Source organism: Amblyraja radiata, chromosome 26, assembly GCF_010909765.2.
Source record: "Amblyraja radiata isolate CabotCenter1 chromosome 26, sAmbRad1.1.pri, whole genome shotgun sequence".
In the NCBI taxonomy this organism is placed as follows: Eukaryota; Metazoa; Chordata; class Chondrichthyes; order Rajiformes; family Rajidae; genus Amblyraja; species Amblyraja radiata.
In genome coordinates this window covers 9,772,606-9,800,276 of record NC_045981.1, presented here as the reverse complement: position 1 = coordinate 9,800,276, position 27,671 = coordinate 9,772,606, and the positions used below count along the sequence as shown (strand labels likewise).

At 49.1% G+C, this 27,671-nt stretch overlaps 3 protein-coding genes across 10 annotated transcripts in view; 1 reads left to right on the top strand and 2 right to left on the bottom strand.

Moving 5' to 3' along the window:
* Positions 1 to 3,921, bottom strand: part of hgs (hepatocyte growth factor-regulated tyrosine kinase substrate) — a 30,161-nt gene extending 26,240 nt beyond the window's left edge. For all 7 annotated transcript variants that reach the window (XM_033044202.1, XM_033044208.1, XM_033044203.1 and 4 more), the window contains exons 1-2: positions 3,788 to 3,921; positions 766 to 850 (exon numbers count right to left, since the gene is read on the bottom strand). In XM_033044202.1, coding sequence (XP_032900093.1) covers positions 766 to 850; positions 3,788 to 3,824 — 122 coding nt within the window. In that variant the 5' untranslated portion in view covers positions 3,825 to 3,921. The remainder of the gene's footprint in view (positions 1 to 765; positions 851 to 3,787) is intronic.
* A 2,884-nt stretch (positions 3,922 to 6,805) lies between these two features.
* Positions 6,806 to 15,503, top strand: arl16 (ADP ribosylation factor like GTPase 16). Of its 2 annotated transcripts, XM_033044199.1 has the most exons (6): positions 6,806 to 6,912; positions 9,019 to 9,077; positions 9,884 to 10,000; positions 11,469 to 11,584; positions 12,548 to 12,644; positions 14,960 to 15,503. In XM_033044199.1, the coding sequence occupies exons 2-6, from the start codon at positions 9,021 to 9,023 to the stop codon at positions 14,978 to 14,980; spliced, it is 408 nt and encodes a 135-aa protein (XP_032900090.1). In that variant the 5' UTR covers positions 6,806 to 6,912; positions 9,019 to 9,020; the 3' UTR covers positions 14,981 to 15,503. The 2 variants fall into 2 exon arrangements, with proteins under 2 accessions (XP_032900090.1, XP_032900092.1); XM_033044201.1 differs by lacking the exon at positions 12,548 to 12,644 and having other exon boundaries at positions 14,963 to 15,503.
* Positions 15,504 to 17,584: 2,081 nt separating this feature from the next.
* slc26a11 (solute carrier family 26 member 11) overlaps positions 17,585 to 27,671 on the bottom strand; it is a 16,003-nt gene continuing 5,916 nt past the window's right edge. Inside the window, exons 2-11 of the mRNA XM_033043961.1 lie at positions 27,248 to 27,374; positions 27,040 to 27,090; positions 26,749 to 26,809; positions 26,364 to 26,419; positions 23,924 to 24,064; positions 22,861 to 22,988; positions 20,922 to 21,021; positions 19,891 to 20,024; positions 18,479 to 18,566; positions 17,585 to 17,911 (exon numbers count right to left, since the gene is read on the bottom strand). Of these exons, the coding sequence (XP_032899852.1) occupies positions 17,856 to 17,911; positions 18,479 to 18,566; positions 19,891 to 20,024; positions 20,922 to 21,021; positions 22,861 to 22,988; positions 23,924 to 24,064; positions 26,364 to 26,419; positions 26,749 to 26,809; positions 27,040 to 27,090; positions 27,248 to 27,374 (942 nt within the window). The 3' untranslated portion in view covers positions 17,585 to 17,855. The remainder of the gene's footprint in view (positions 17,912 to 18,478; positions 18,567 to 19,890; positions 20,025 to 20,921; positions 21,022 to 22,860; positions 22,989 to 23,923; positions 24,065 to 26,363; positions 26,420 to 26,748; positions 26,810 to 27,039; positions 27,091 to 27,247; positions 27,375 to 27,671) is intronic.

Genomic DNA, 27,671 nt, shown 5'->3' with positions numbered 1-27,671 from the left:
AAAAACAATGAGAGGGGTCCATGTCGGCCTACGTCATAAAGTATTCTGCTTCTCCCTGGCGTGAATCCCCACTGAATCACTGACTGCTTCTGGTGTTCTGATGTAGTGCCGAACATCCTTCCAGAACTTGGCCTTCACCATTTAGGATGGAAAACACGGCACGGTCCAAGGTGTTGGGTCAATCAGCAACAGTGCAGTCAGCTGTAATAATCTTGCTGTAGCATGTCTAACTGAGGCGATTAGCACAACCTCGGGCAATGGTGTTGCTTAAAATGGCAGAGAGAACAGGATCAAAGCACGTTCAGGCTTTATTTGTATTGGGTTGTTGCTGATTAATGTTGGAGGGATGCAACAGGCAGGGTAGTAATCTAGATTTATGTTTATTACTGTCATGTGTACCGAGGTACAGTGAAAAGCATTTTCATTTGTTTATTGTCACGTGAACCGAGGCACAGTGAGAACATTTTGTTGTGTGCTAACCAGTCAGCGGAAAGACAATACATGATTACAATCGAGCCGTTGTCGGTACAGTGAAAAGCTTTGTTCTGCATGCTATCCACACAGATCAGATAGAGCATACACAGATACCATCAGTTTACGAGCATGCCCCATGGGAGAACCAGATGACTGACACGAACCTGGTTGCACCATAACCAGTCCACAACATGCTGGCTACTCAAAAGCAGAGCTAAAATATTTGGTGTTCTTATTTTCTTTCTGAAAGGAAAAAGGCCGAACAATCAGCCCCGCTTCCAACACACTTACTGAGCATCTCCTTGCCGAATCAGGTCACAGATCTGTAGAATCGACTCCCAGTCAGTTTCAAGAAGTAACTGGCTTGTTGCTTTTTCTGTTTAGGAAGAGAAGGCAGAGTGGTTTATTGACAGGCCTGGTGGAGGCTGCGAGCTACGGCACATTCAGCAAACTGCCCGCGTTCCTCGAGTCTTTGTAAATCAGATCGCAATAGAGCTCAATAACTGGGATAGGGTCAGCGAGAGATGTTTCTCAGCCGATTTATCTGTCCAAAACAGAAAAATGAAAGCAGCTCTCGTTATTCCCCTCCCTTCAATCACATTAAACACGAGAGAGAAATGGACATGAACTTTAATGTGGTAGAGCATACTTCCGCTCCCATGTCTCATTAAGTCACCGGCTGATGGCAGCCATTTCCAGGCATCTTTGAGCCGAATCCCCAGCGGGTGAGAGGCTGTACATTGTGTTACATAGAAACATAGAAAATAGGTGCAGGAGGAGGCCATTTGGCCCATCCAGCCAGCACCGCCATTCATTGTGATCATGGCTGATCATCCACAATCAGTAACCCATGCCTGCCTTCTCCCCATATCCCTTGATTCCGCAGGCTTGCTTTATTATTGATACAAACACAGGAGCCTAATAAACACACAGTGGCTCCAACTCGTGCCGTTTAAAGGTAGGGGTGGACGGAAGAAAGGACACACACACACAAAAACGCTGAACATGTTTTAGACACAAACAGCTGGAGGAACTCAGCGGGTCAGGCAGCATCTCTGTAGAAAAAGAATAGGTGATGTTTCAGACCGAGACCCTTCTTCACCCTCCCTCAGCTATCGATGATAGTGAGATGGAGCACAGACTGGCTAAACACCGTTGCAGCATGTCTGGAGAAAATGGATCGGTGATATTTCAGTCCAGCAAAGGGTCCCAACCTATCCAGGCCCTCCAGAGATGCTAAAATGGAGAGCTAAATAACTGTAAATGCTGATTTATACCAAAGTTAAATACAAAGTGATGGAGTGACACAGCGGGTCAGGGAGAAACTCTGGTGAATATGGATAGGCGAGGTTTTGAGTTGAGTGTCTTTCTGACCGAGTGTAGAGGGGGGGGGTGTTAAGAAACTTGGAAAAGGGGTGAGGCAGGACAAAAGGTGGCAGATAATAGGTCGACACAGGGGGGGAGGTGGGGGTTGACAAGTAGACGGTTGGAACAAAGGCCAGACAGTGGATGTAAGACAGAGATTTCTCCACTCAGGCAGTGAATGGTTGAAAGGTGCCTTTATTGTCACCTGCAAACACACCAAGAAATTCCTTTCTCGCATACGGTAAAATATTGCCGTACCCAAACACAATCCCCGATTTGCAGAACATTTTAAAAGGCGGGCACAAAGTGCTAGAGTGACTCAGCGGGTCAGGCAGCATGAAACAAATACTGTGTGTCTATCTTTGGTATGAACAGCACTTTATGCATTCGCTTGGTCAAAAAAACAGCATCTGTACTTGCTATTGAGGGAGTTTACAAGGTTAATCCCCGGGATGGCGGGACTGTCATATGCTGAGAGAATGGAGCAGCTGGGCTTGTACACTCTGGCGTTTAGAAGGATGAGAGGGTATCTTATTGAAACATATAAGATTGTTAAGGGTTTGGACACGCTCGAGACAGGAAACATGTTCCCGAATGTTGGGGGAGTGCAGAACCAGGGGCCACAGTTTAAGAATAAGGAGTAAGCCATTTAGAACGGAGACGAGGAAACACTTTTTCTCACAGAGAGTGGTGAGTCTGTGGAATTATCTGCCTCAGAGGGCGGTGGAGGCAGGTTCTCTGGATACTTTCAAGAGAGAGCTAGATAGGGCTCTTAAAAATAGCAGAGTCAGGGGATATGGGGAGAATGCATGAACGGGGTACTGATTGGGGATGATCAGCCATGATCACATTGAATGGCGGTGCTGGCTCGAAGGGCCGAATGGCCTACTCCTGCACCTATTGTCTATTGTCTTCCCTTTTTTAACATTTAGAGGATATTTGGGCAGGTTGAACAGGATATGAGCCAAGCACAGGCAAGTGGGACTGGCTTAGAGAGAGAATCTGGGTTGGCATGGGCAAAGATAGACACAAAATGCTGGAGTAACTCAGCGGGTCAGGCAACATATCTGGAAAAACGGAACAGTCATAGTCATAAAGTGATAGTGTAGAAACAGGCCCTATGGCCCAACTTGCCCACACTGGCCAACATGTCCCCAGCTACATCTGTCTAAATGTTGGGATAGTCCCAACGTTGGGATAGTCCCAGCCTCAAATACTTCCTCTGGCAGCTTGTTCCATACACCCACCACCCTTCCTGTTAAAGCTTTTCCCCTTCACCTGAAACACACGTCCTCGATTCATCTACTCTGGGTAAGAGATTGTGTGCATCTACCAGATCTATTCCTCTCATGATTTCATACATAGGTGGCGTTTCAGGTGGAGACCCTTCTTCAGACCGAAAGTCAGGGGAGAGGGAAACAAGAGTCAGACACAAAGTGGTGGAGTGACTCAGCAGGTCAGGCAGCAGGAAACGATATGTGTGTGTGTTTCTGTCTGTGTGTCTGTGTGTTTCTGTCTGTGTCTGTGTGTTTCTGTGTGTTTCTGTGTGTGTGTGTGTGTGTGTGTGTTTCTGTGTGTGTGTGTGTGTGTGTGTGTGTGTGTGTTTCCGTCTGTCTGTGTCTACCTTTGGTCTTTGTGTCTTTCTCTGTGTTTAAAACAGCATTTGCAGTTCCCTCTTAGAACTTAGAAGAGAGGGTTTTTGAGCTGAGTCACTCCAGCATGTTTGTGTCTAACGTCGGTGTAAAGCCCGCATCTGCAGTTGCCCTTCTCGCCGGCTTGATGGGGCGGGTTGCCGGGCTACTGGAGACCGGGGCTCCGGGGCCCAGAGTCAATCACAGCCTTGGGGCCTCCGGCCTCTAATCTCCGCTCCCCAAATCCAACGACGGCTTTCCGAGCCTCCTCACCCCTCTCTCAAACCTCGGGGGGGGGGGGAGGGGAAGCTTCTTACCGAGGAGCCGGTCGAACGGGCCGCCGCCTTTCCCCATCGCTCCGACTGTTTGTTTGTTCCCTTCTTCGCTGCCGGGTTCAGGCACTCGCCGCGGACACTCACCCCCTGGGGTCCTTCACGGGGGAGGCGTCGCTCGGCTCCGGCGTCACCCGCGCCCGCCCGCCTGACGTCATGGTCACTAACATTCCCCTCCTAAAAATAAATAATGGCGAAAAAATAATCCCACTGTGGGTGGCGCCCGTACCGGGGGTGAGAAGAAGATAAATTAAATTGTTGTTGTCTGGAGTGGGCCAGGCGGCGCGGTGTTTGGACGTCACGGCAGTTTGGCGTTGCCGGGGTAACTGAGGCCTGTGCGGCCCAAAGCAAAGATCTTATAGCGGAGCAAGATGGGTTACTCTCACGCGAACGTGTAGTGCGCTCATGGGCGGATTCATGGGCGATTATAGGACCCATTTTAGCAACCAGTCCCCGCCATCTTGTTCCGCCATCTTGCTTCCGGCCAAAGTTCGGAGCTTTGTTTCCGCAGCGGGGAGAGGGAGTGAGCGGCCCGGGGCAGCGGGGAGAGGGGCATAGGGGGAGACATTGTAGTGAGGGGGCAGGCGAGGGAGTGCCGGGGGGGGGGGTTTAAGGCCTAGTGTGTGTGAAGTTGCGGGAGGTTTACAATGTTTCTTATTTAATGTCCCTTGTCTAGTCTGAAATAAAGTTCATCATTGGATCAGAAGAAATATAATTGTGTGTGTTATATGATTATATACATTTATATCACATTCATGTATGTGTGTTTACAAACATTTTATTCTTTAACAAGATTTAACAGAATTATGAACTAACAGAATTATGAATCTAATCCTATGAATAATGCGATGTAAAGCGTCTTGAGTATCTAGAAAGGCGCTATATAAATCCCATCCATTATTATTATTATTATTATTATATCACACACAAAAACTTCCCCCGCAATGTCAATTACCCTGCGAGTCGGGTCGGTTCCGGTTACTACAAAATCAACTCAAACACTGCTTGTGAGCCATTTAAAAAGAAATGATTTAAAAAACATTAAAAAAGACAATTACCAGAGTCAAATTTTATTCTTGACAAGAAGTATGAACTGACAGAATTATGAATCTAACCCTATAATCACACACACAAACTATTGGCCGACTAGGAAAAGGGGAGATGCAGCGAGACCTGGGTGTCATGGTACACCAGTCATTGAAAGTAGGCACCCGCTGAGTTTCCCCAGCAATTTTGTGTGCCATTGAAAGTAGGCATGCAGGTGCAGCAGGCAGTGAAGAAAGCGAATGGTATGTTAGCTTTCATAGCAAAAGGATTTGAGTATAGGAGCAGGGAGGTTCTACTGCAGTTGTACAGGGTCTTGGTGAGACCGCACCTGGAGTATTGCGTACAGTTTTGGTCTCCAAATCTGAGGAAGGACATTATTGCCCTAGAGGGAGTGCAGAGAAGGTTCACCAGACTGATTCCTGGGATGTCAGGACTGTCTTATGAAGAAAGACTGGATAGACTTGGTTTATACTCTCTAGAATTTAGGAGATTGAGAGGGGATCTTATAGAAACTTATAAAATTCTTAAGGGGTTGGACAGGCTAGATGCAGGAAGATTGCTCCCGATGTTGGGGAAGTCCAGGACAAGGGGTCACAGCTTAAGGATAAGGGGGAAATCCTTTAAAACCGAGATGAGAAGAACTTTTTTCACACAGAGAGTGGTGAATCTCTGGAACTCTCTGCCACAGAGGGTAGTCGAGGCCAGTTCATTGGCTATATTTAAGAGGGAGTTAGATGTGGCCCTTGTGGCTAAGGGGATCAGAGGGTATGGAGAGAAGGCAGGTACGGGATACTGAGTTGGATGATCAGCCATGATCATATTGAATGGCGGTGCAGGCTCGAAGGGCCGAATGGCCTACTCCTGCACCTAATTTCTATGTTTCTATGTTGCCCTGCAACATTGATTACACTGCGAGTCGGGTCAGGTAGGCTCCGGTTACTAAAATGGGCGGGGAAAAATGCCCAGGATCCCCTCCGTAGCGTACTACACGTCAGCCCATTGTATTTCGCAGGAGTAGCCCATCTTGCTCTGCTCTAAGATCTTTGGCCCAAAGATCCTATAGCGGAGGGGCATAGGGTGGAGACATTGTAGTGGGGGTGGAGGCGAGGGAGTGCCGGTGGGGAGGGTGGTGGTGGAGGGTGGTGAGGCGAGGGAATGGGGGGTGGGGGAGAGTTGAGGGGTGGGATAGGGCCTAGTGTGTGTGAAGTTGCGGGGAGGTTTACAATGTTTCTTATTTAATGTCCCTTGTCTAGTCTGAAATAAAGTTCATAATTGGATATAAAAATCAGAAGAAATATAATTGTGTGTGTTATATGATTACATACATTTATATCACATTCATGTATGTGTGTTTATAAACATTTTATTCTTTAACAAGAATTAACAGAAGTATGAACTAACAGAATTATGAATCTAACCCTATATCACGCACAAAACCTGTTCCCCCGCAATGTTAATTACCCTGCGAGTCGGGTCGGGTCGGGTAGGTTCCGGTTACTACAAAATCAACTCAAACACTGCTTGTGAGCCATTTAAAAAGAAATGATTTTAAAAACATTAAAAAAGACAATTACCAGAATCAAATTTTATTCTTGACAAGAAGCATGAACTGACAGAATTATGAATCTAACCCTATATCACACACACACAAACTGTTGCCCCGCAACATTGATTACACTGCGAGTCGGGTCGGGTCAAGTAGGCTCCGGTTACTAAAATGGGCGGGGGGAAATGCCCAGGATCGCCTCCGTAGCTACTCCACGTCAGCCCATTGCATTTCGCAGGCGTGGGTTATCTTGCTCCGCTATAGGATCTTTGGTTGCCGGGGTAACTGAGGCCTGTGCGGCCTAGTGACTCGGAGCCGCCTCACTCTAGCTCGCCGTGCGGACGGACGGACGGACATCGGCATCCCGCCCGGAAATCGCTCCTAGCATCGCCGACCCCCGTAGCCTCACCTCCCTCCCTCCCTCTCGCAGCCACGGCCTCAACCTCAACCCCAGCCCCGGGCCTGCTGCTCGGGGCGACGGCGGTGGGGAAAACTCTGCTGCTCAAGACGCTGCACAATATCCTTTAGGCTGCCGGTCAATCAATGTGGTGCAAATCAAAGATACTCCTCTTATAATCTTTGGTGCAAATGAATAAGGGAAATGGAAGAGAACTAAGCATCGAGCATCAGGGAGCGAGCGGTTGCATACTTGATCTTTCTTGGTTTCTTGGTCCTCCAAAATATTCCAAATGGAATTTAACTGGAGGTGGTGAAGGGAGGGCTTAAGCCAGAAAGGGTTATTGGGAAGAAAGAGCTTCCACATGCTGAACCTGATTTACAAACACAATTTTTGTTCAAGAAGGGAACTGCAGATGCTGGAAAATCGAAGGTAGACAACAATTGCTGGAGAAACTCAGCGGGTGAGGCAGCATCTATGGAGCGAAGGAAATAGGCAACGTTTCGGAACGAAACGTTGCCTATTTCCTTTGTTCCATAGATGCTGCCTCACCCGCTGAGTTTCTCCAGCAATTTTGTCTACTTACAAACACAATTCATTGCCGCTGCCACCACCACCACACAAGTTGGGCAGTGTAAGAAATCCAAAGTTGAAACATTGCTTAGTTTAGTTTATTACTATCACGTGTACCGAGGTACAGTGAAAAGCTTTTTTGTTGCCTGCTATCCAGTCAGCGGAAAGACTGTACATGGTTACAATCGAGCCATCCACGGTGTACAGAAGATAGACACAAAGTGATGGAGTAACTCGGCGGGTCAGGCAACATCTGTGGAGAAAAAGGATGGGCGATGTATCGGGTTGGGACCCTTCTTCAAACTGAAAAAGGGTCCCAATCTGAAACGTCACCTATCCACGTTTCAAAAGATGGTGGTACACAAAAAAGCTGGAGAAACTCAGCGGGTGCAGCAGCATCTATGGAGCGAAGGAAAAAGGCAACGTTTCAGGCCGAAACCCTTCTTCAAAAGATGCTGCCTGCCCCGCTGGGTTACTCCAGCACTTTGTGTCTAGCTTTGCTATAAACCACACCTGCAGTTTCCACTAAAGGCTATATTATTGTATTAATTTTCCCTTGCACAATTTGACCAATATATTCAAATAGTGACAAAAAATGCTTATTCTTCTTTTTATGGAGAATGTTTTTTGTTTTTTTATTATACTATCTATTGAGTAATGTGTTTCCAAACCTGTTATGCTGCTGCAAAAAGTAAGAATGTTATTGTTACGTTTCAGGACAAATGACAATAAAACACTGAAGATGGACGCAAAAGCGAGTAACTCAGCAGGTCTCAACCCAAAACATCACCTATTCCTTTTCTCCAGAGATGCTGCCTGACCCCGCTGAGTTACTCCAGCATTTTGTGTCCATCTTCGGTGTAAACCAGCATCAGCAGTTCCTTCCTGACCATAAAACATGAATTCCTAATTGGCTAGATTGTCGCTTGATTTTAATTAATGCCACTTCAGTAAAATACATTAAGGATCTGGAGTGTAAATTGATGGTGATCATATATTAACCAACACTTGTACCTCCTCCAACTTCATCTACTGTATCCCCTGTTCCAGGTGAGACCAAGCGCAGGCTCAGCAATCGTTTCGCTGAACACCTCCGCTCAGTCTGCCTAAACCTACCAGATCTCCCGGTTTCTAAACACCCGCTCCCATTCCCACACTGACCTTTCTGTCCTGGGCCTCCTCCATTGTCAGAGTGAGGCCCTGTGCAAATTGGAGGAACAGCACATCATATTTCGCTTGGGCAGCTTACACCCCAACGGTATGAACATTGACTTCTCTAGCTTCAAGTACCCCTTGCTTTCCCTCTCTCACCATCCATCCACCCCTTTCCAGTTCCCCGACCAATGTGACTGCCCTCGTTACCATTTTATCTCTGTTTGCTTTGTTGTTACCTTCTCCTAGCGAACAATGATCTATTCTACATTTACCCTTGAACTCCATCCCCTTTGTCTCAGTTTCACACCTTACAATTCCGTATCTCTGTATCTCCCTCTCCCCTCTGACTCTCAGTCTGAAGAAGGGTCTCGACCTGAAACGTAACCCATTCCTTCTATCCAGAGATACTGCCTGTCCCGCTGAATTAATCTAACATTTTGTATCTATTTTCAATTTTTTGAATTGTCTTGTACTTTTGGATTCTTGAACAATGTAAACAGATGAGTTTGAAAGGAGTGACTGGTGATCTCGACGAAACCCCACCTACTCTCCCAACGGTATGCTCAACGCCTTCAGTAGCAAACTTGCTTTAAATCTCTATGTTTGGGTCTAGGTTTATTATCGTCGCGTGTAATGAGGTTGCTGTGTAAAGTTTTGTTTTGCACGCTCAGTACAGTTTTCGTTTAGATTTTTTTTCAGTTCAGTTTAGTTTATTGCCATGTGCCACGAGGTACAGTGAAAAGCTTTTGTTGCGTGCTCACCAGTCAGCGTAAAGACAATACATGATTACAATCGAGCCATAGATACATGATATGGGAATGTGTAAGAGAGAACTGTAGATGCTAGTTTAAATCGAAGGTAAACACAAAATGCTGGAGTAACTCAGCGGGTGAGGCAGCATCGCTGGAGAGAAGGATGTTTTTGGGTCGAGACCCTTCTTCAGACTGATGTCAGGGGAGGGGGCGGGACAAAGATAGAATGTAGGCAGAGACAGTGAGACTAGCAAGGGCCATCTGAAGTTATGATGATATGGGAATAATGTTTAGTACAAGGTAAAGCCAGTAATGTCCGATCAAATATCGTCCGAGGGTCACCAATGAGGTAGATAGTAGATCAGGACCGCTCTCTGGTTGTGGTAGGATGGTTCAGTTGCCTGATTAACAGCTGGGAAGAAACCGTCCCCGAATCTGGAGGTGTGCGTTTTCACACTTCTGTACCTTTTGTTCGACGGGAGGGGGGAAGAAGAAGGAGTGGCCGGGGGTGCGACTGGTCCTTGGTTATGCTGCTGGCTGGTGGGGAAAAATGCAAGAGTTACCGCCTTCAGTTCGGCATCGATGCCACATTTAATCTGCTTTGCCCGCAGGTGGGAACCAACTTAACCGACATCACCATCAACAAGAGGAGAATTACGATTCGAGAACTGGGAGGCTGCATGGGTCCCATCTGGCCAAGTTACTACGCCGACTCTGAGGCTGTGATGGTGAGTATCGGCAGAGTGGGCCTCTCCCCACACTAACCCCACACTAACTCCCCACACTAACTCCCCACAGGATGGGACAGCAGTGGCTCCCTTCCTGCTCCTGAATCCATACCGTGTTTTTAAATCTTACCTCAGCTAATTGTATGACAGGCAAAGGAGGGGGAAAAGAAAATCTCATCTTCCATAAATGATAGGAGCAGAATTAGGCCCTTTGGCCCATCAAGTTTACTGCCATTCAATCATGGCTGATCTATCTTTCCCTCTCAACCCCATTCTCCTGCCTTCTCCCCATAACCCCATAGCACCCGTACCAATCAAGAATCTGTTAATCTCTGCCTTAAAGATACCCACTGACTTGGACCTCACAGCCTTCTGTGGCAATGATTTACACAGATTCACCACCTCCCTGACTAAAAATATTCCTCCTCACGTCTTTTCTAAAGGTACATTATTGAACTAGTTCTTCCAAGTTGTTTATTTATAAGATAGGTTCTGATAGTGACAATTAGCCTGTGTAGTTTCCCATCATGGAAACACACCCTTCGGCCCAACTCATCCATGCCGACCAACATGCCCCATCTACACTCGTCCCACCTGCTTGCGTTTGGCCCATATCCCTCTAAACATTTCCTATCCATGTACAGGTACATGTCCAAATCTCTATTAAATGATGTTATAGCATCTCCACTGGCAGCTCGGACCACATTGCTACCACCATCCATGTGAAAACATTGCCCCATCAGGCTCCTATTAAATCTTGACTCTCTCACCTTTAAACCTCTGCCCTCTGGTTTTTGATTCCCCCACTCTGGATCTTTTCCCCTCGTGAGTCTTATACACCTCTTCTGTCTCGTTCCTGAAGCAAGGCACCAATTGCCCAACTACCCGACTCTGAGGCTGTGACGACAGATGGCACAATGGACTAAGTGTTCGGCTGGCGACCGGAAGGTGGCCGGTTCGAATCCCGCTTGGAGTGCATACTGTCGTTGTGTCCTTGGGCAAGACACTTCACCCACCTTTGCCTGTGTGTGAATGTGTGTGAGTGATTGGTGGTGGTCGGAGGGGCCGTAGGCGCAGAATGGCAGCCACGCTTCCGTCAGTCTGCCCCAGGGCATCTGTGGCTACAGAAGTAGCTTACCACCACCGAGTGTGACTGAGGAGTGAATGAATAATGCGATGTAAAGCGCCTTGAGTATTAGAAAGGCGCTATATAAATCCCATCCATTATTACCCCTTCACAGTGTTAATAGACACAAAATGCTGGAGTAACTCAGCGGGACAGGCAGCATCTCTGGGTACAAAGAATGGATGACATTTCGGTCTGAGATCCTTCTCGACTCAAAACGTTACACATTCCTTCTCTCCAGAGATGCTGCCTGTCCCGCTGAGTTACTCCGCCAATTTATGTCGATCTTCGGTGTAAACCAGCACCTGCACCTTTACAGTGATGAATGTTTTCCCCCCCTAGTTTGTCATCGACGCTGCCAATCCCACCCAGATCTCGTCCTCGTGCATTCAGCTGCTGGAGGTCCTCACGGCTGAGCAACTGCAGGAAACTCCGATCCTGATCCTCTTCAACAAAGTGTAAGTACAGGCCCAAGCTGCCAGACCCAAGAGGGGAGGGGAGGGGAGGGGAGGGGGGAGAGAACAAAGGAGGACTTGGCGCCGGATACTTCGTGACTTTTAGTGGCGGCTCTTTGCATACCTTGGGTAGACAAAACAAAAAATGTCACCGTGACAATAGACAATAGGTGCAGGAGTAGGCCATTCGGCCCTTCGAGCCAGCACCGCCATTCAATGTGATCATGCCTGATCATCCCCAATCAGTACCCCATTCCTGCTTTCTCCCCATATCCCCTGACTTCGCTATTTTTAAGAGCCCTATCTACCTCGCTCTTGAAAGCATCCAGAGAGCCCGCCTCTGAGGCAGAGAATTCCACAGACTCACCACTCTCTGTGAGAAAAAGTGTTTCCTCGTCTCCGTTCTAAATGGCTTACTCCTTATTCTTAAACTGCGGCCCCTGGTTCTGGACTCCCCCCAACATCGGGAACACGTTTCCTGCCTCTAGCGTGTCCAAACCCTTAACAATCTTATATGTTTCAATGAGATATCCTCTCATCCTTCTAAACTCCAGAGTGTACAAGCCCAGCTGCTCCATTCTCTCAGCATATGATAGTCCCGCCATCCCGGGAATTAACCTTGTAAACCTACACTGCACTCCCTCAATAGCAATAGATGACTTCTCACATGTGACAATAAAGTGTCTGTTCATTCATTCATTCATTCAAGCTGTCTGGCTGGCAGCCTCTTCCTCCAAGTGTGGCATTTTGGGCTGGGGTGGGTTGGGCAGTGAGAGAATGCATGTGGCACAAGTGCATCTACCCAATCTATTCCTCTTGTGATTTTATATATATCTACTACATGAGATCATTCTTATTGCTGGTGGACGCAGGCGAGGAGGGTTTAGATAGGGTTATTTGATATAAATTGTTAATATTTACGCTGCTTTATAAGCACAGGGGAATAACTCGAGTCTCTCATTTCAGTGATCTACCCTGCCACATGTCCCTGGTAGAAATGAAAAGCCTGTTCCGGTTGGATGACATACTTGCCTGCTCCAAGCAGCGAATCAGCGTGCTGGAGGTGAGTGCACGGACCGGCAGAGGCTTGGACCAGCTCCTGAAGTGGCTGCACACTCACCTCAAAGGGAGGCACTCGTCCTGAAGGCAGTAAACTCTGCGCCATGCTCCCCCACCCCCGCTCCACTGATAATGTTCGGGAGAGCCCAGACACACCACTGCCTGCCACGGTTTCCTCAGTGTGTAAGGAGGTACTGCAGACGCTGGTTTAAACCGAAGATAGACAAAAAAAAAGCTGGAGTAACTCAGCGGGACAGGCAGCGTCTCTGGAGAGAAGGAATGGGTGACGTTTTGGGTTGAGACCTTTCTTCAGACGGAGAGTTAGGGGAAAGTATAGTGTGTTGGAAAGAACTGCAGATGCTGGTTTAAACCAAAGATAGAGACACAAAAAGCTGGAGTAACTCAGCGGGACAGGCAGCGTCTCTGGAGAGAAGGAATTGGTGACGTTTCGGGTTGAGTCTGAAGAAGGGTCTAGGACCGAAACATCAGCCATTCCTTCTCTCCAGAGATGCTGCCTGTCCCACTGAGTTACTCCAGCTTTTTGTGTCTTGCGCAATGCATCTTATACTGGTGAATGGTTCACCCTAGGGTGAATTAAAATATTTTGGGGTGAATTAGTTAAGTTATGTTTTTTGGTCACGTGACAAGATAAATTATATATATATATATAATTATACACAAGGGAGAATGAGACGAAAATTGCCAAAAAAAACATAAGAACATTTAGGCGAGGGTGAATGAAATTTTGTGATAAAGACTCTAGGGTGAATGACACTGAAATAGTTTAAGAAGCACTGAAAATGCTACATTTTCCTTAGTAGCTGGAAAGTGTAGAATCTCCCAGCGTCTGTATCTGAGAGACACACGTAGTGGCCAAATCCTGCGCTTTCTGAATTGCTCTCAGCCTTGTGAGGAAGACAAAGGTGCATCTAAAGTACATTTGTAACAAGGCATATTTCCCCCCCCCCCCCCCACTTCTACCCTCAGTCTGAAGAAGGGTTTTGCCCCAAAATGTCACCTATTCCTTTTCTCCAGAGATGCTGCCTGACCCGCCAGCTTACTCCAGCTTTTTGTGTCTATCTTCGGTATAAACCAGCATCTGCAGTGCCTTCCTGCATAGAATGGAAAAATTGTAGGGGGTCACAGTGGCGCAGCGGTAGAGTTGCTGCCTCACGGCGTCAGAGACCCAGGTTCGATCCTGACCTCGGGTGCTGTCTGTATGGAGTTTGCGCGTTCTCCCCTTGACGCGTGGGTTTCCACCGGGTGCTCCGGTTTCCTCCCACATCCCAAAGAATTGCGGGTTTGTAGGTCAATTGGCTTCTGCAAATTGTCCGTAGTGTGTGTAGGATAGAACTAGTGTGCGGGGATCGCTGGTCAGTGCGGGCTCGGTGGGCCTAAGGGCCTGTTTCCACACTGTATCTCTAAAGTAAAAATAAATACCTCCTGCCTCATTATCTTCTTCTTGCGTACGGCGTGCACAGCCTAATGTTGTAGGACAACTTGTTCTATTTGATCTTATTTGATTGTGCACGCCGGGTTGATTGCATTCATCGAAACACGTGAAGGTTGCAATCTCCCACTCCACCTATATTATAAACATGACACTAAATGTGTACGATTCCAGTTGCAGTTTGGGTTTAATGTACCTGTACACAGAAAATATCAGAAATTCTATGCTTATCGACTTAAAAATCCCTCTGTAATATTTATGTCATTTTTCTATTTATTTTTAAATAAACGTTAATCTTAAAAATATGTACAAGAAAGGCACCAAACTACACTTGGCTTTCTTTACATTGTGTTGCTTAGTTTATACATTTGTACGGTGAGTACATTGCCTGTTACCTCAGTAAATAGGAAACTCACTGTACCAGCAGCCACCGACTTTATGCAAACATACGTGCAGGAGTAGGCCATTCGGCCCTTCGAGCCAGCACCTCCATTCAATATGATCATGGCTGATCATCCAAAATCAGTACCCCGTTCCTGCTTTCTCCCCATATCCCTTGATTACGTTAGCCCTCAAGAGCTAAATCTAACTCTTTTTAATACATCCAGTGAATCGGCCTCCACTGCCTTCTGTGGCAGAGGATTCCACAGATTCACAACTCTTTTCCTCATCTCACTCCCTAAATGGCCAACCCCTTATTTTTAAACTGTGACCCCTGGTTCTGGACTCCCCCAACATGGGGAACATTTTTCCTGCATCCAACGTCCAATCCCTTAAGAATTTAATATGTTTCTAAAAGATCCCCTCTCATTCTTCTAAATTCCAGTGTCTACTATCATTATAGACCTCAGTCTTTTCTCTTCACCCAGCAGTGTTTGTTCTCTCCATAGCTGCAACTTCAAGACTGGTGCTGAAAGATAAAGATGTACTGCTTGTATTTACTGTGCATGTTATGAATAAAGTATATTTCCGAAATAGGTAAATGAATGGGGACTGTGAATGGGTAAAATGTTCAAGTATGTGGCAAGGTGGCACAGCGTTAGAGTTGCTGCCTCACGGCTACAGCGCCCACACTACTCAATGACAAACAACAGATTTACTTTCAAAATCACTTTAATTATCTTTGATTAAAACAGTGTTGAGTTACTGTGGCCACTGACAGTCCCACAGCGACATTTACAGACACCGATTGGAGTTAATCAGGATTTTATTTAAAACAGTTTCCATCTAATCCTGTGCTCATCATAACTCGATGCAACACACAAAGATTCTATCAGCTGCCCGATTTCCCCTGTAAGAGTGAGAAAGGCTGAGATGGAACCACTTCAATGATTCAGTTTTAGGATCGGATTACTAACTACTGTAAAGCCCTTCACTGTAAACAAGTGCACCATTAAAATTCTTCCGACGAAACTCAAGTTTCCTTCAAGCCATAATTGTTTGCAGAGGCCTTTAAGCTGCTCCCCAAATTTTCCAATGTAAACTGTTCCAAGAGAAAGGAGTGCATCAGGAAATGTAGCAACTAATTGTCTACAGTATTCCGCTTGGAACTTTGACCTACACCAGGCTGATCCATTGCCAACTTATGAAAAAGCCTTGCTTCTTGGGCAAGGTCCAAATAAAGTGCTGACCTTCACAAACCTGCAAACTAAACTATTGAGTATAGAGGATAGACACAAAATGCTGGAGTAACTCAGCGGGACAGGCAGCATCTCTAGAGAGAAGGAATGGGTGACGTTTTGGGTCGAGACCCTTCTTCAGACTAAAGATCGGCCCTGACCTCCCATCTACCTCTTTAATCGGACTTTACTTTTTGCACTAAACGTTATTCCCTTTGCCTGATCCGCTGAGTTACTCCAGCATTTTGTGTCTATCTTCAGTGTAAACCAGCATCAGCAGTTCCTTCCGACACATATTGAGTGTAGAAGTTGGGAGGTCATGCTGCAGTTGTATAAGATGTCGGCGAGGCCACATTTAGAGTATTGTGTTCAGTTCTGGGCACCATGTTGTAGGGAAGACGTTGTCAAGTTGGGAAGGGTACAGAGAAAGTTTACAAGGAGGTTGTCAGGACTCGAGGGTCTGAGCTATAAGGGAGAGGTTGATCAGGCTGGGACTCTTCTTTGGAGCGCAGGAGGGTGAGGAGTGATCTTATAGAGGTGTATAAAATCAGGAGAGGAATAGATCGGGTAGACGCATACTTTCTTGCCCAGAATAGGGGAATTCAAGAACCAGAGGGCATAGGTTTAAGGTGAAGGGGGAAAAGATTTCGTAGGAATCTGAGGGGTCACTGAATTGCTGGAAATGCCTCTCATACACGTCACTGATCCTTGCCCCTACATTATTTGTTGGTTATGTAGAAATGGACCAAAGCTTGCCGGAGAGGGGAAAAATACAGAGCAAGGGGAATGACCGAGGCTAAGAATATACATTAATAATCAACATTATTGTGAGCAGTTTTGGGCCGCCTCTCTGAGGACAGATGTGCTGGCGTTGGAGAGGGTCCAGAGGAGGTTTACCTGGTAATGATCTGGTTAACATGCGATGAGCGCTTGTCGGCACTGGGCCTGTACTCGCTGGAGTTTAGACGGTTGAAGGGGGGACCTCATTGAAACTTACAGAATAGGGAAAGGCCTGGATAGAGTGGATGTGGAGAGGATGTTTCCACTAGTCAGGAGAGTCAGGAGGGGAGGCCATGGCCTCAGAATAAAAGGATGTACCTTTTGAAAGGAGACGAGGAGGAATTTCTTCAGCCAGAGGGTGGTGAATCTGTGGAATTCATTGCCACAGGCGGCTGTGGAGGCCGTCAATGGATATATTTAAGGCAGAGCTAGGTAGATTCTTGATTTGGTTCGTCAGGGGTTGTGGGGAGAAGGCAGGAGAATGGGGTTGGGAGGGAGAGATAGATCAGCCACGATTGAATGGCGGAGCAGACTTGATGGGCCGAATGGCTTATTTCTGCTCCTACAAGTTATGACCGCTGATTGAAGGAGGATTTGGACTCTGTGACAGTGACATTCCTGCATTAGTTACGCTGTTTGCTGGAGATACAAGGAGCAGGCTTGCTGCTGCCCAGTACAAGTCCCAGTAGACATAAAATGCTGGAGATACTCAGCTGGTGAAGCAGCATCTATGGAGACAAGGAATAGGCGACGCTTCGGGTCAAGACCCTTCTTCAGATTGATGTCGGTGGGTGGGGGTGGGGGGGGGGAAGAAAGGAAGAGGCGGAAGACTGTAGGCTTGTGGGAGAGCTGGGAAGGGGAGGGGAAGGAGGGAGAAAGCAAGGACTATCTGAAATCAGAAGTCAATGTTCACACCGCTGGGGTGTAAACTACCCAATGGAAATATGAGGTGCTGTTCCTCCAATTTGCGCTGGGCCTCACTCTGGCAATGGAGGAGGCCCAGGACAGAAAGGTCAGATTGGGAATGAGAGGGGTTGAAGTGCTGAGCCACCGGGAGATCAGGTTGGTTAGTGCGAACTGAGTGGAGGTGTTGGGCGAATCGATCGCCGAGCCTACGCTTGGTCTCGCCGATGTAGAGCAGTTGTCACCTGGAACAGCGGATACAGTAGATGAGGTTGGAGGATGTGCAGGTGAACCTCTGCCTCACCTGGAATGACCGATTGGGTCCTTGGATGACGTCGAGAGGGGATGTAATGCGACAAGTGCCAGTGATGCCCGATTCGTAGCCACAAGATGGCGACATTGTGCACATTGATGTAGCCGACCAGCTCCATGGTGTGAACTTGATCCGTTACAAACCCTCGCATCAGGACCAGGACCGGCTCAGAGGTTTCTCACATTCATCCTGATCACTCTCTGTGGCTGGGGGGGGTGAAAGGGGGGGAGGGGGCATGAAGGGGATGTGGAGGGCATGGATGTGGGGGGGAGATGTTGGCGAGAGGAGGGAGGGAGGGAGAGGAGGGAGAGGAGGGAGAGGGAGGGGGGGAGGGAGGGGGGGAGGGAGGGAGGGAGAGGGGATTGGGGGCAAGGAAGAAAAAACAAATCATCACATTTTGGCTTGCAATTTCAAAGTACTAATGCAAATCATAGCAAGTGACATTGTCCCCCAAACGTTAGTGTTCTGTTAACAATTAAACCTCTACGGTATCAATCCTGAGAGTGATTGATCAATACTGATTGATCAATACGGATTGACACTGAGCAATAGTAATTAATCAATACTGATCGATGGTGATTGATCAATACTGATCGTGATTGATCAATATGGATTACTACTAATATATTAATACTGATATTAATACTGATATATTAATTCTGATTATTCTGATCGATAGCGATTGATCAATAGTGATGAATACCGTCCATGATTAGTGCAGGACGCTCAGTGTCAGCCCCACAGACAGTGCTGGTGAGTGAAGGCAGCGTTACCTCGGAGGTATTGGCCGGCGGTCTCCATTGTGCTGCAGTATCGCAGCCCTTCGATCTCCGCCGCTGTCAGGATCGACAGAATCTTGGGCTGAGTGAGGAAGAGAAGAGCTTATTATAGACAATAGACAATAGGTGCAGGAGTAGGCCATTCGGCCCTTCGAGCCAGCACCACCATTCAATGTGATGATGGCTGATCATCCCAAATCAGTACCCCGTTCCTGCCTTCTCCCCATATCCCCTGACTCCGCTATCTTTAAGAGCCCTATCTAGCTCTCTCTTGAAAGCATCCAAAGAACCTGCCTCCACCGCCCTCTGAGGCACAGTATTCCACAGACTCACCACTCTCTGTGAGAAAAAGTGTTTCCTCATCTCCGTTCTAAATGGCTTACTCCTTATTCTTAAACTGTGGCCCCTGGTTCTGGACTCCCCCAACATCGGGAACATGTTTCCTGCCTCTAGCGTGTCCAAGCCCTTAACAATCTTATATGTTTCAATGAGATTATTGTGCCTGCCTCATGTTCACTGCAAGAACTGGGTGGATGTCACTCACAGGAAGGTTCCTGACAAAGACCCTTTGCTCAGTGGGCTGAACCAGTGAATTAACTCACCGGGGTTAACTCATGTCATAAGTGATAGGAGTAGAATTAGGCCATTCAGCCCATCAAGTCAACCACCATTCAATCTTGAGTCTGAAGAACCCGAAACCTTGCCTATTCCCTTCGCTCCATAGATGCTGCCTCACCCGCTGAGTTTCTCCAGTACTTTTGTCTATCTACCATTCAATCATGTCTGATCTATCTCTCCCTCCCAACCCCATTCTCCTGCCTTCTCCTCATAACCTCTGACACCCGTACGAATCAAGAATCTATCTAACTCTGCCTTAAACACATCCACTGACTTCTGTGGCAAAGAATTCCACAGATTCACCTCCCTCTGACTGAAGAAATTTCTCCTTAACTCCTTCCTAAAAGAACATCCTTTAATTCTGAGGCTGTGACCTCTCGTCCTAGACTCCCCCACGAGAGGAAACATCCTCTCCACATCCACTCTATCCAAGCCTTTCACTATTCTGCACATTTCAATGAGGTGCCCCCTCATTCTTCTAAACTCCGGTGAGAGTCACACCAGAGTCGGCTGCCTGCTCCTCCTCCGGGCCTGCGTCCGTGCTGGCGTGTCCCAGGAGGGGGAGCACGCAGGCGCGGTGTCCACGGGGACTGTGGAGGCCTTCCGTGAACGCTGGTCGCCACGCGGGGTCGAACCTATTGTGGATCAAGACGGCACCATTGTATTATAATGACTGCCTGATGTAATGTGACTGGTGAAAGTCTTTGTGCCTTTTGCTACACTGTGAAATGCAAATATACTGAATGAAGTCGTTGTTAGGAAGGGTAGAAACAAAAACCAGGGCCTACCTTGAGGTTGATGAGGATCAGGGCCAGGTTGTGCCGCTGGAAGGTGGCGCTCAGCTCCCGGAGGCAGATGACGGAGGTGTAGTCGACGGTGCTGATGTGGACACAGTCCAGGACGGCCGAGCGAGGAGGGGAGGCTGCGGGTAAACCAGCCCCATTACTGCCCATCGCACGCCGCACACTCTACCCTCTCCCCAATGCCAAAGCAGGCCGGCAGCATCATCAGCGACTAGTCTCACCCCGACCACCCGCTCCATCTAGACTTCACGCTGCCTCGGCAACACAATCGCGGACCAGTCTCACGCACTCCACCTCACAAACCAGAGACGGCGGTCGAGTTGCTGCCTCACAGCGCCACACGCCCAGGTTCGATCCTGACTACGGGTGCTGTCTGTACGGAGTTTGTACCTTCTCCCTGTGACCACCTGGGTTTCCTCCCACACTCCAAAGACGTACATGTTTGTAGGTTAAGTGGCTTCAGTAAAAATTGTACATCGTCCCCAGTGTGTGAAGGATTGTGTCAGTGTGCGGGGATCGCTGGTCGGCACGGACTTGGTGGGCTGAAGGGCCTGTTTCTGTGCTGTATCTCTAAACTAAACTCACCCAATGCCAAAATAGGCCAGCAGCATGATCAGACTAATCTCACCCAACCTCCCTTCCATCGACTCCATCCACACCTCACCCTGCCTTGGCAAGGCCAGCAACATAATCGCAGACTAGTCTCACCCCGGTCACTCCCTCTTCTCCCCTCTCCCATCGGACAAGAGGTACAGAAATGTGAAAAACCTCCAGATTCAGGGACAGTTTCTTCCCAGCTGTTAGCAGTCAACTGAACGATCCTAACACCAACTAGAGAGCAGTCCTCAGCTCCTATCCATCTCATTGAAGACCTCTGATCTATCTTTAATCGGACTTTACTGGATTTAGTCTTGCACTAAGCATTACACCCTTTACCCTGTATCTGTAGACTGGGGACATCTTTGTAATAGACTGTTAGCAGCATGTGGGCTGGGCTAAGCACAGTTTCCACTCACCTTCCAGAGCCCAGCTGCCGAGCTGGTCCCGCACGTATTCTGCAGCTGGGAAGCTGAAGCCGCTCTGTAACTGTACCACCACATAGCCACTGTCAGTCACCTGGGGCGCAGGAAGAGGCAAGTTAGAACCCCGCACCTCAGTTTACATCCAGCAGTGTGTCAGTGCGCATTTAGAGTATTGTGTTCAGCTCCATGTTACAGGACAGATATTGTCAAGCTTGAACGGGTTCGGAGAAGATTTACGAGGATGTTGCCAGGACAAGAGGGTTTGAGCTACAGGGAGAGGTTGAGTAGGCTGGGTCTCTATTCCATGGAGCGCAGGAGGATGAGGGGAGATCTTATAGAGGCACACAAAACCAGGAGAGGAATAGATCGGGTAGATGCACAGAGTCTTTTACCCAGAGTAGGGGAATCGAGGACCAGAGGACTTGGGTTCAAGGTGAAGGGGAAAAGATTTAATAGGAACTTTTTCACACAGAGGGTGATGGGTGTATGGAACAAGCTGCCAGAGGAGGTAGTTGAGGCTGGGACTATCCCATTGTTTAAGAAACAGTTGGACAGCTACATGGATAGGACAGGTTTGGAGGGATATGGACCAAGCGCAGGCAGGTGGGACTAGTGTAGCTGGGACATTGTTGGCCAGTATTGGGTGAGTTGGGCCGAAGGGCCTGTTTGCATGCTGTATCACTCTATGACTCTATGTCCAGATCAACAAAGTGCTGGAAGAACTCGGCATGTCAGGCAGCATAAGGTCTTAAGTGATAGGAGCAGAATTAGGCCATTCGGCCCATCAAGTCTACTCCGTCATTCAATCATGGCTGATCTATCTCTTCCTCCTAATCCCATTCTCCTGCCTTCTCCCCATAACTGACACCCATACTAATCATAATCAGTTGTACAGGGCTCTGGTGAGACCACATCTGGAGTATTGTGTACAGTTTTGGTCTCCTAATTTGAGGAAGGACATCCTTGTGATTGAGGTAGTGCAGCGTAGGTTCACGAGATTGATCCCTGGGATGGCGGGACTGTCATATGAGGAAATATTGAAAAGACTGGGCTTGTATTCACTGCAGTTTAGAGGGGCTCGGTGGGCCGAAGGGCCTGTTTCCACGCTGTATCTCTAAACTAAAGCAAAGGCATCTCAGGTACAAGTGTGGAGCAGCACTACACTGAGACAGTATACAGAGGATAGACACAAAGTGCTGGAGTAACTCAACGGGACAGGCAGCGTCTCAGGAGAGAAGGAATGGGCGACGTTTCGGGTCGAGACTAGGGTTGCCAACTTTCTCACTCCCAAATAAGGGAGAAAAGGTCAAAATAAGGGACAAATTCCCAACGGCATTTTGTTGATTGACTCGGCCATGGCTGGGTGAATGATGAGTTGGCCCGGGCCCTGGACTGCACACAAAGCCCAGCCGGCGGGCCAGCTGAGGAGTTTTGACCCGGGCGCCGAAGATCCGAATGTCGGACAGCTGGCTGGGCTGCCGACCGACGGGGCCACGGGCGAGGGGCTGCTGCTGCTGCACTCCACGGGCTGCACTACGTCGGGACGGGCGAGGCGGGGCCGGACGCGGCGCTCCGACCCGACCATCCCATCGACACGAGTAGTAGTAGTCAAATACGGGACAAGGGCGGTCCCGTACGGGACAAACCTATTTAGCCCAATATACGGGATGTCCCTGCTAATACGGGACAGTTGGCGACCCTAGTCCAGACCCTTCTTCAGACTGATTCAGTCTCGATCTGAAACATCACCTATTCCTTCTCTCCAGAGATGCTGCCTGTCCCGCTGAGTTACTCCAGCATTTTGTGTCTATCTTTGATTGAAACCAGTTCCTTCATACACAGTATACAGAGGAGGCAGCCTCATTCTTAATGTCCAGACTTAACCAAACAAACGCCTCAACATGTTCAGGAGCGACCCACCTACCAGTCTTACCTTAGCCTCTGGTCTGGCAATGTTGTAGAGCAGAATGATCCCAGACAAGGCGATTCCCGCTAGAATTCCATACTGGATCTCCCAAAAGCAGCCCAGGAACGACGCCAGGAATGGCAGCAAGTCCAGCTCTGTGGGGGAGCGGGGGGGGGGGGGGGGGAAACAAGACTCGGTAAAAGCCGATGGTTTTAGTTACCACAGTGTAAAGTCGATTAAACCACAAGCTTTAACCAGCCTCAGGATTAAAACAATACGATAGAAATTGAAGGGCACACTGTTAGAAAGTAGGTGGGGAGGAACTTTAGTGAATCTATGGAACTCATTGCCACAGAGGGCTGTGGAGGCCAAGTCAGTGGATATTTTTAAGGCACAGATAGACAAATTCTTGATTAGAACAGGCGTCAAGGGGAGAAGGCAGGAAAAATGGGATTAGGAGGCAGAGATCAGCCATGATTGAATGGCGGAGTCGACTCGATGGGCCGAATGGTCTAATTCTCCCATAACTTGTTAACCAGAGGGGAGAGGTTGCACTTCCAAGCCAGGCCACAGGAGGGCAGCCTCTACTCAGCTTCTCGGTCTACACCAAAGACAGTGCTGGAGTAACTCAGCGGGTCAGGCAGCATCTGTGGAGAAAATGGAATGGGTGACGTTTAGGGTCGGGACCCTTCTTCAGATTGCACCATCAGTACAAAGTGGGTGATTTGTCACTGAGGCTAAATGAGTGATATCCCAGTGGACTGCACTGAACTCAGAAGGCAGAGGAGCAGGATTAGGCCATTCGGCCCATCGAGTCTGCTCCGCCATTCAATCACGGCTGAGACGATGAGGATGAATTTCTTTAGCCAGAGGGTGGTGAATCTGTGGAACTCATTGTCACAGATGGCTGTGGAGGTCAAGTCAGTGGATATTTTTAATACAGGGATAGATAGATTCTTGATTAGTGCAGATGTCAGGGGTTAGGAGGGAGAGATAGATCTGGGGGGTGGGTGGTGTAGACCAGGCTGGAGGGGGAGGGGGGGGGGGGTGGAGAGGGGTGAACTGGGACGGACACCATTACGACACTTACTGCTGACTCTCCAGAGTGCGGGGAGGATGCGAACATCGATGACGGAGGAGACGGCGCAGATGATGACGGCGGCCAACGCTGCTTTGGGGACGTAGAAGAAGAGCGGAGTGAGGAACGCCAGCGACAGCAGCACCACCAGCCCTGCAGACACAACAGCAGCTCACGTTACACACAGCTAGGGTCGCCAACTTTCTCACTCCCAAATAAGGGACAACGGTCAAAATACGGGACAAATCCCCGACGGCAACTCGTTGACTGACTCGGCCGTGGCTGGGTGAATGATGAGTTGGGCCGGGTGCTGGACTGCACACAAAGCCCAGCCGGCGGGCCAGCTGAGGGGTTTCGGCCCAGGCCCGGCACCCCACCCAACTCATGAACCGATGAGAAGGAGGGGTGGTGGTGTCGGCCGTAACCGAAGGTCCGAAGGTGCCGACCGACGGGGCCACGGGCGAGGCGCTGCTGCTGCTGCACTCCATGGGCTGCACTACATCAGGACGGGCGAGGCGGGGCCTAGACGCGGCGCTCCTACCCGACAGTCCCCTCGACCCGAGTGGTAGGAGTCAAATACGGGACAAGGGCGGTCCCGTACGGGACAAACCAATTTAGCCCAGAACACGGAATGTCCTGTCTAATACGGGACAGTTGGCAACCCTACACACAGCACCAGCCCTGTAATAGCAAGCTAGCATGTTACACACAGCACCAGCCCTGTAATAGCAAGCTAGCATGTTACACACAGCACCAGCCCTGTAATAGCAAGCTAGCATGTTACACACAGCACCAGCCCTGTAATAGCAAGCTAGCATGTTACACACAGCACCAGCCCTGTAATAGCAAGCTAGCATGTTACACACAGCACCAGCCCTGTAATAGCAAGCTAGCATGTTACACACAGCACGGAAACAGATCCTTCAACCTCCAGCGATCCCCGTACACTAACACTACCCTACATACACCATCGACAATCTTTTAGTTCAGTGTAGTTTAGTTTAGAGATACAGCGTGGAAACAGGCCCTTCGGCCCACCGAGTCTGTGCCAACCAGCAATCCCCGCACATTAACACTATCCTATACACTCACACACACACACACTAGGGACAATTTAGAATTATTTCCCGAAGCCAATTAATCTGCAAACCTACACGTCTTTGGAATTGAGTTTAGATTAGAGATACAGCGAGTAAACAGGCCCTTCCAACCACCGAGTAACCCAGTGGGTCAGGCAGCGTCTCCGGAGAACGTGGATAGGTGATGTTTTGTGTCGTCTGAGGTTCACAAGGTATAGGAGCAGAGTTAGGCCATTCTGCCCATCAAGGCTACGCCATTCAATCATGACTGATCTATCTCACCCTCCTAACCCCATTCTCCAGCCTTCTCCCCATAACCCCCGACACAGAAACATAGAAAATAGGTACAGGAGTAGGCCAATCGGCCCTTTGAGCCAGCACCGCCATTCAATATGATCATGGTTGATCATCCAAAATCAGTACCCCGTTCCTGCTTTTTGCCCTTATCCCTCGATTCCTTTAGCCCAAAGAGCTAAATCTAACTCCTGAAAACGAATGAGTACACCCGTACTAATCAGGAATCTGTTAACCTCCGCCTTAAATATATCCATTGACTTGGTGTGTGGCAATGAATCCCACAGATTCACCACCCTCCGACCAAAGAAATTCCTCCTCATCTTTTTTCTAAAGCAATGTACTTTGATTCTGAGGCTGTGCCCTCTGGTCCGAGACTCTCCCACTGGTGGAAACAGCCTCTCCACGTCTACTCTATGCAGGTGGACGGGTGCCACACTGAGACGTCGCCGATCCATGGCCAGCAGAGATGCTGCCTGACCCGCTGAGCTACTCCAGCATATGTCACGGGGAGAACGTACAAACTCCACACAGACAGCACCCGTGGTCAGGATCGAACCCGGGTGTCCGGCGTGTGAGGCAGCAACTCTACCGCTGTATAGTATTATCTAATCTGCTTGGATAGCGAGCAAATCAACGTTTGTCACTGTACATGTGACAATATTAAAGCTGAACGTAAACTTAGTACTTTATTGGCTGATATCTATTGCTGTATGAAGAAGGGTCCTGACCCGAAACATCACCCTTCCTTTTTCTCCAGAGATGTTGCCTGACTCACTGAGTTACTCCAGTATTTGTGTTCACCTCTTGCCCGATGGGAGAGGGGAGAAGAGGGAGTGACCGGGGTGAGACAGGTCCATGATTATGTTGCCGGCCTTGCCGAGGCAGCGTGAGGTGTAGATGGAGTCGATGGAAGGGAGATTAGACACAGAAGCTGGAGTAACTCAGCGGGTCAGACAACATCTCTGGGGAGAAGGAATGGGTGACGTTTTGGGTCGAGACCCTTCTTCAGTCGGGAGGCTGGTTTGGGAAGTGAAGTGATGAATGGAAGAGGTGTGTTTGGGGTAGAGGACACTCACCAGTGACCAGGCCGCCAGCAGGGCTGCACACCCCTGTCTGGGAGTTCACCGCCGTCCTGGTGGGGGGGAGAGGAGGCGGTTAGTGACGGGGTAGAGAGAGAGAGATCGCAGCACGTCAGTCACCCCTCACCCCCCCCCGCACCTCTCACCGCCCCCCTCACCCCTACCCCCTCTCACCGCCCCCCCATCTCACCCCAACCACCTCACCGCCCCTCCCCCATTATTCCAACCACCCCCCCTCACCCCAACCCCCTCTCACCGCCCCTCCCCCCTCCTCACCCCAACCCCCCCTCACCGCACCCCTACCCCCCCCCTCTTATTCCACCCCCCCCCCCCCCTCACCGCCCCCTCCCCCCCCCCCCCCCCCCTCCAGAGCCGTGATTACCTCCCAAAACTCCCGGTCACCGGGTAGGAGGAGAGGAAGGAGCCCAGGATGTTTGTTGTACCTGGAACACAGGAGAGTGAGGGGGAGACACGGACACGCACACGCGGTCACTGACACACGTGGCCACGCACACACACACGGACAAGCGTACACATGCGGTCACGCACATGGACACAAGCACACACAGACACACAGACACCTACACACAGAAACAGAGACACACACAAAGACAGACATACACATATAAGGACACACACACGGCCCTCCTCCCCAGGTGAAGCCCCCCCTCACCGATGGCCACCAGCTCCTGGTTCGGGTCGACTCTGTATCCGTTCTGGGCAGCTGAAACACAGCAGGGGATTGGTCAGACACACCAGCAGCAACACCAGGGTAGGGGCGAGACACACACACATACACATATATAGATATATAGATATATATAAATGGACTGAAGGGCCTGTGTCGGCGCTTTAGTCAAGGTACAGTGGGAGCCACTCACCGAAAGCCTTGGCGATGGCGATGCTCTCCAGAAAGCCCACCAGGGGGACGACCGCCAGCCCCGCACCAAAGTCCTGTGGAGACCCAAGAAACGCTTCATGAGTACAGGCACAAAAATGCCGGAGTAACTCAGCGGGACAGGCAGCGTCTCTGGAGAGAAGGAGCCGGGCGACGTTTCGGGTCCAGACCCTTCTTCAGTCTTGAATTCCTTCTCACAACGCTTCACGGGCGTCCGTCTACGGTTCCGTTTATTGTCACGTGCACCGAGGTACAGGGGAAAGCTTTTGTTGCGGAGAGACAACGTGTGATTACAATCGAGCCGTCCATACGCGCTGACGGGATGTTTAAGAAAGAAATGCAGATGCTGGAAAATGGCAGATGCAGTTTAATGTGGAACGTGGGTTTTCTCCGAGATCTTCCGTTTC

Excerpts from the sequence above, each read along its gene's own strand:
- arl16 (XM_033044199.1), top strand. The coding sequence starts at position 9,021 with ATGAGTTTGAAAGGAGTGACTGGTGATCTCGACGAAACCCCACCTACT. Across the intron at positions 9,078-9,883 it reads CCCCACCTACTCTCCCAACG|GTGGGAACCAACTTAACCGA; the intron begins GTATGCTCAACG and ends CTTTGCCCGCAG. Across the intron at positions 11,585-12,547 it reads CTGATCCTCTTCAACAAAGT|TGATCTACCCTGCCACATGT; the intron begins GTAAGTACAGGC and ends CTCTCATTTCAG.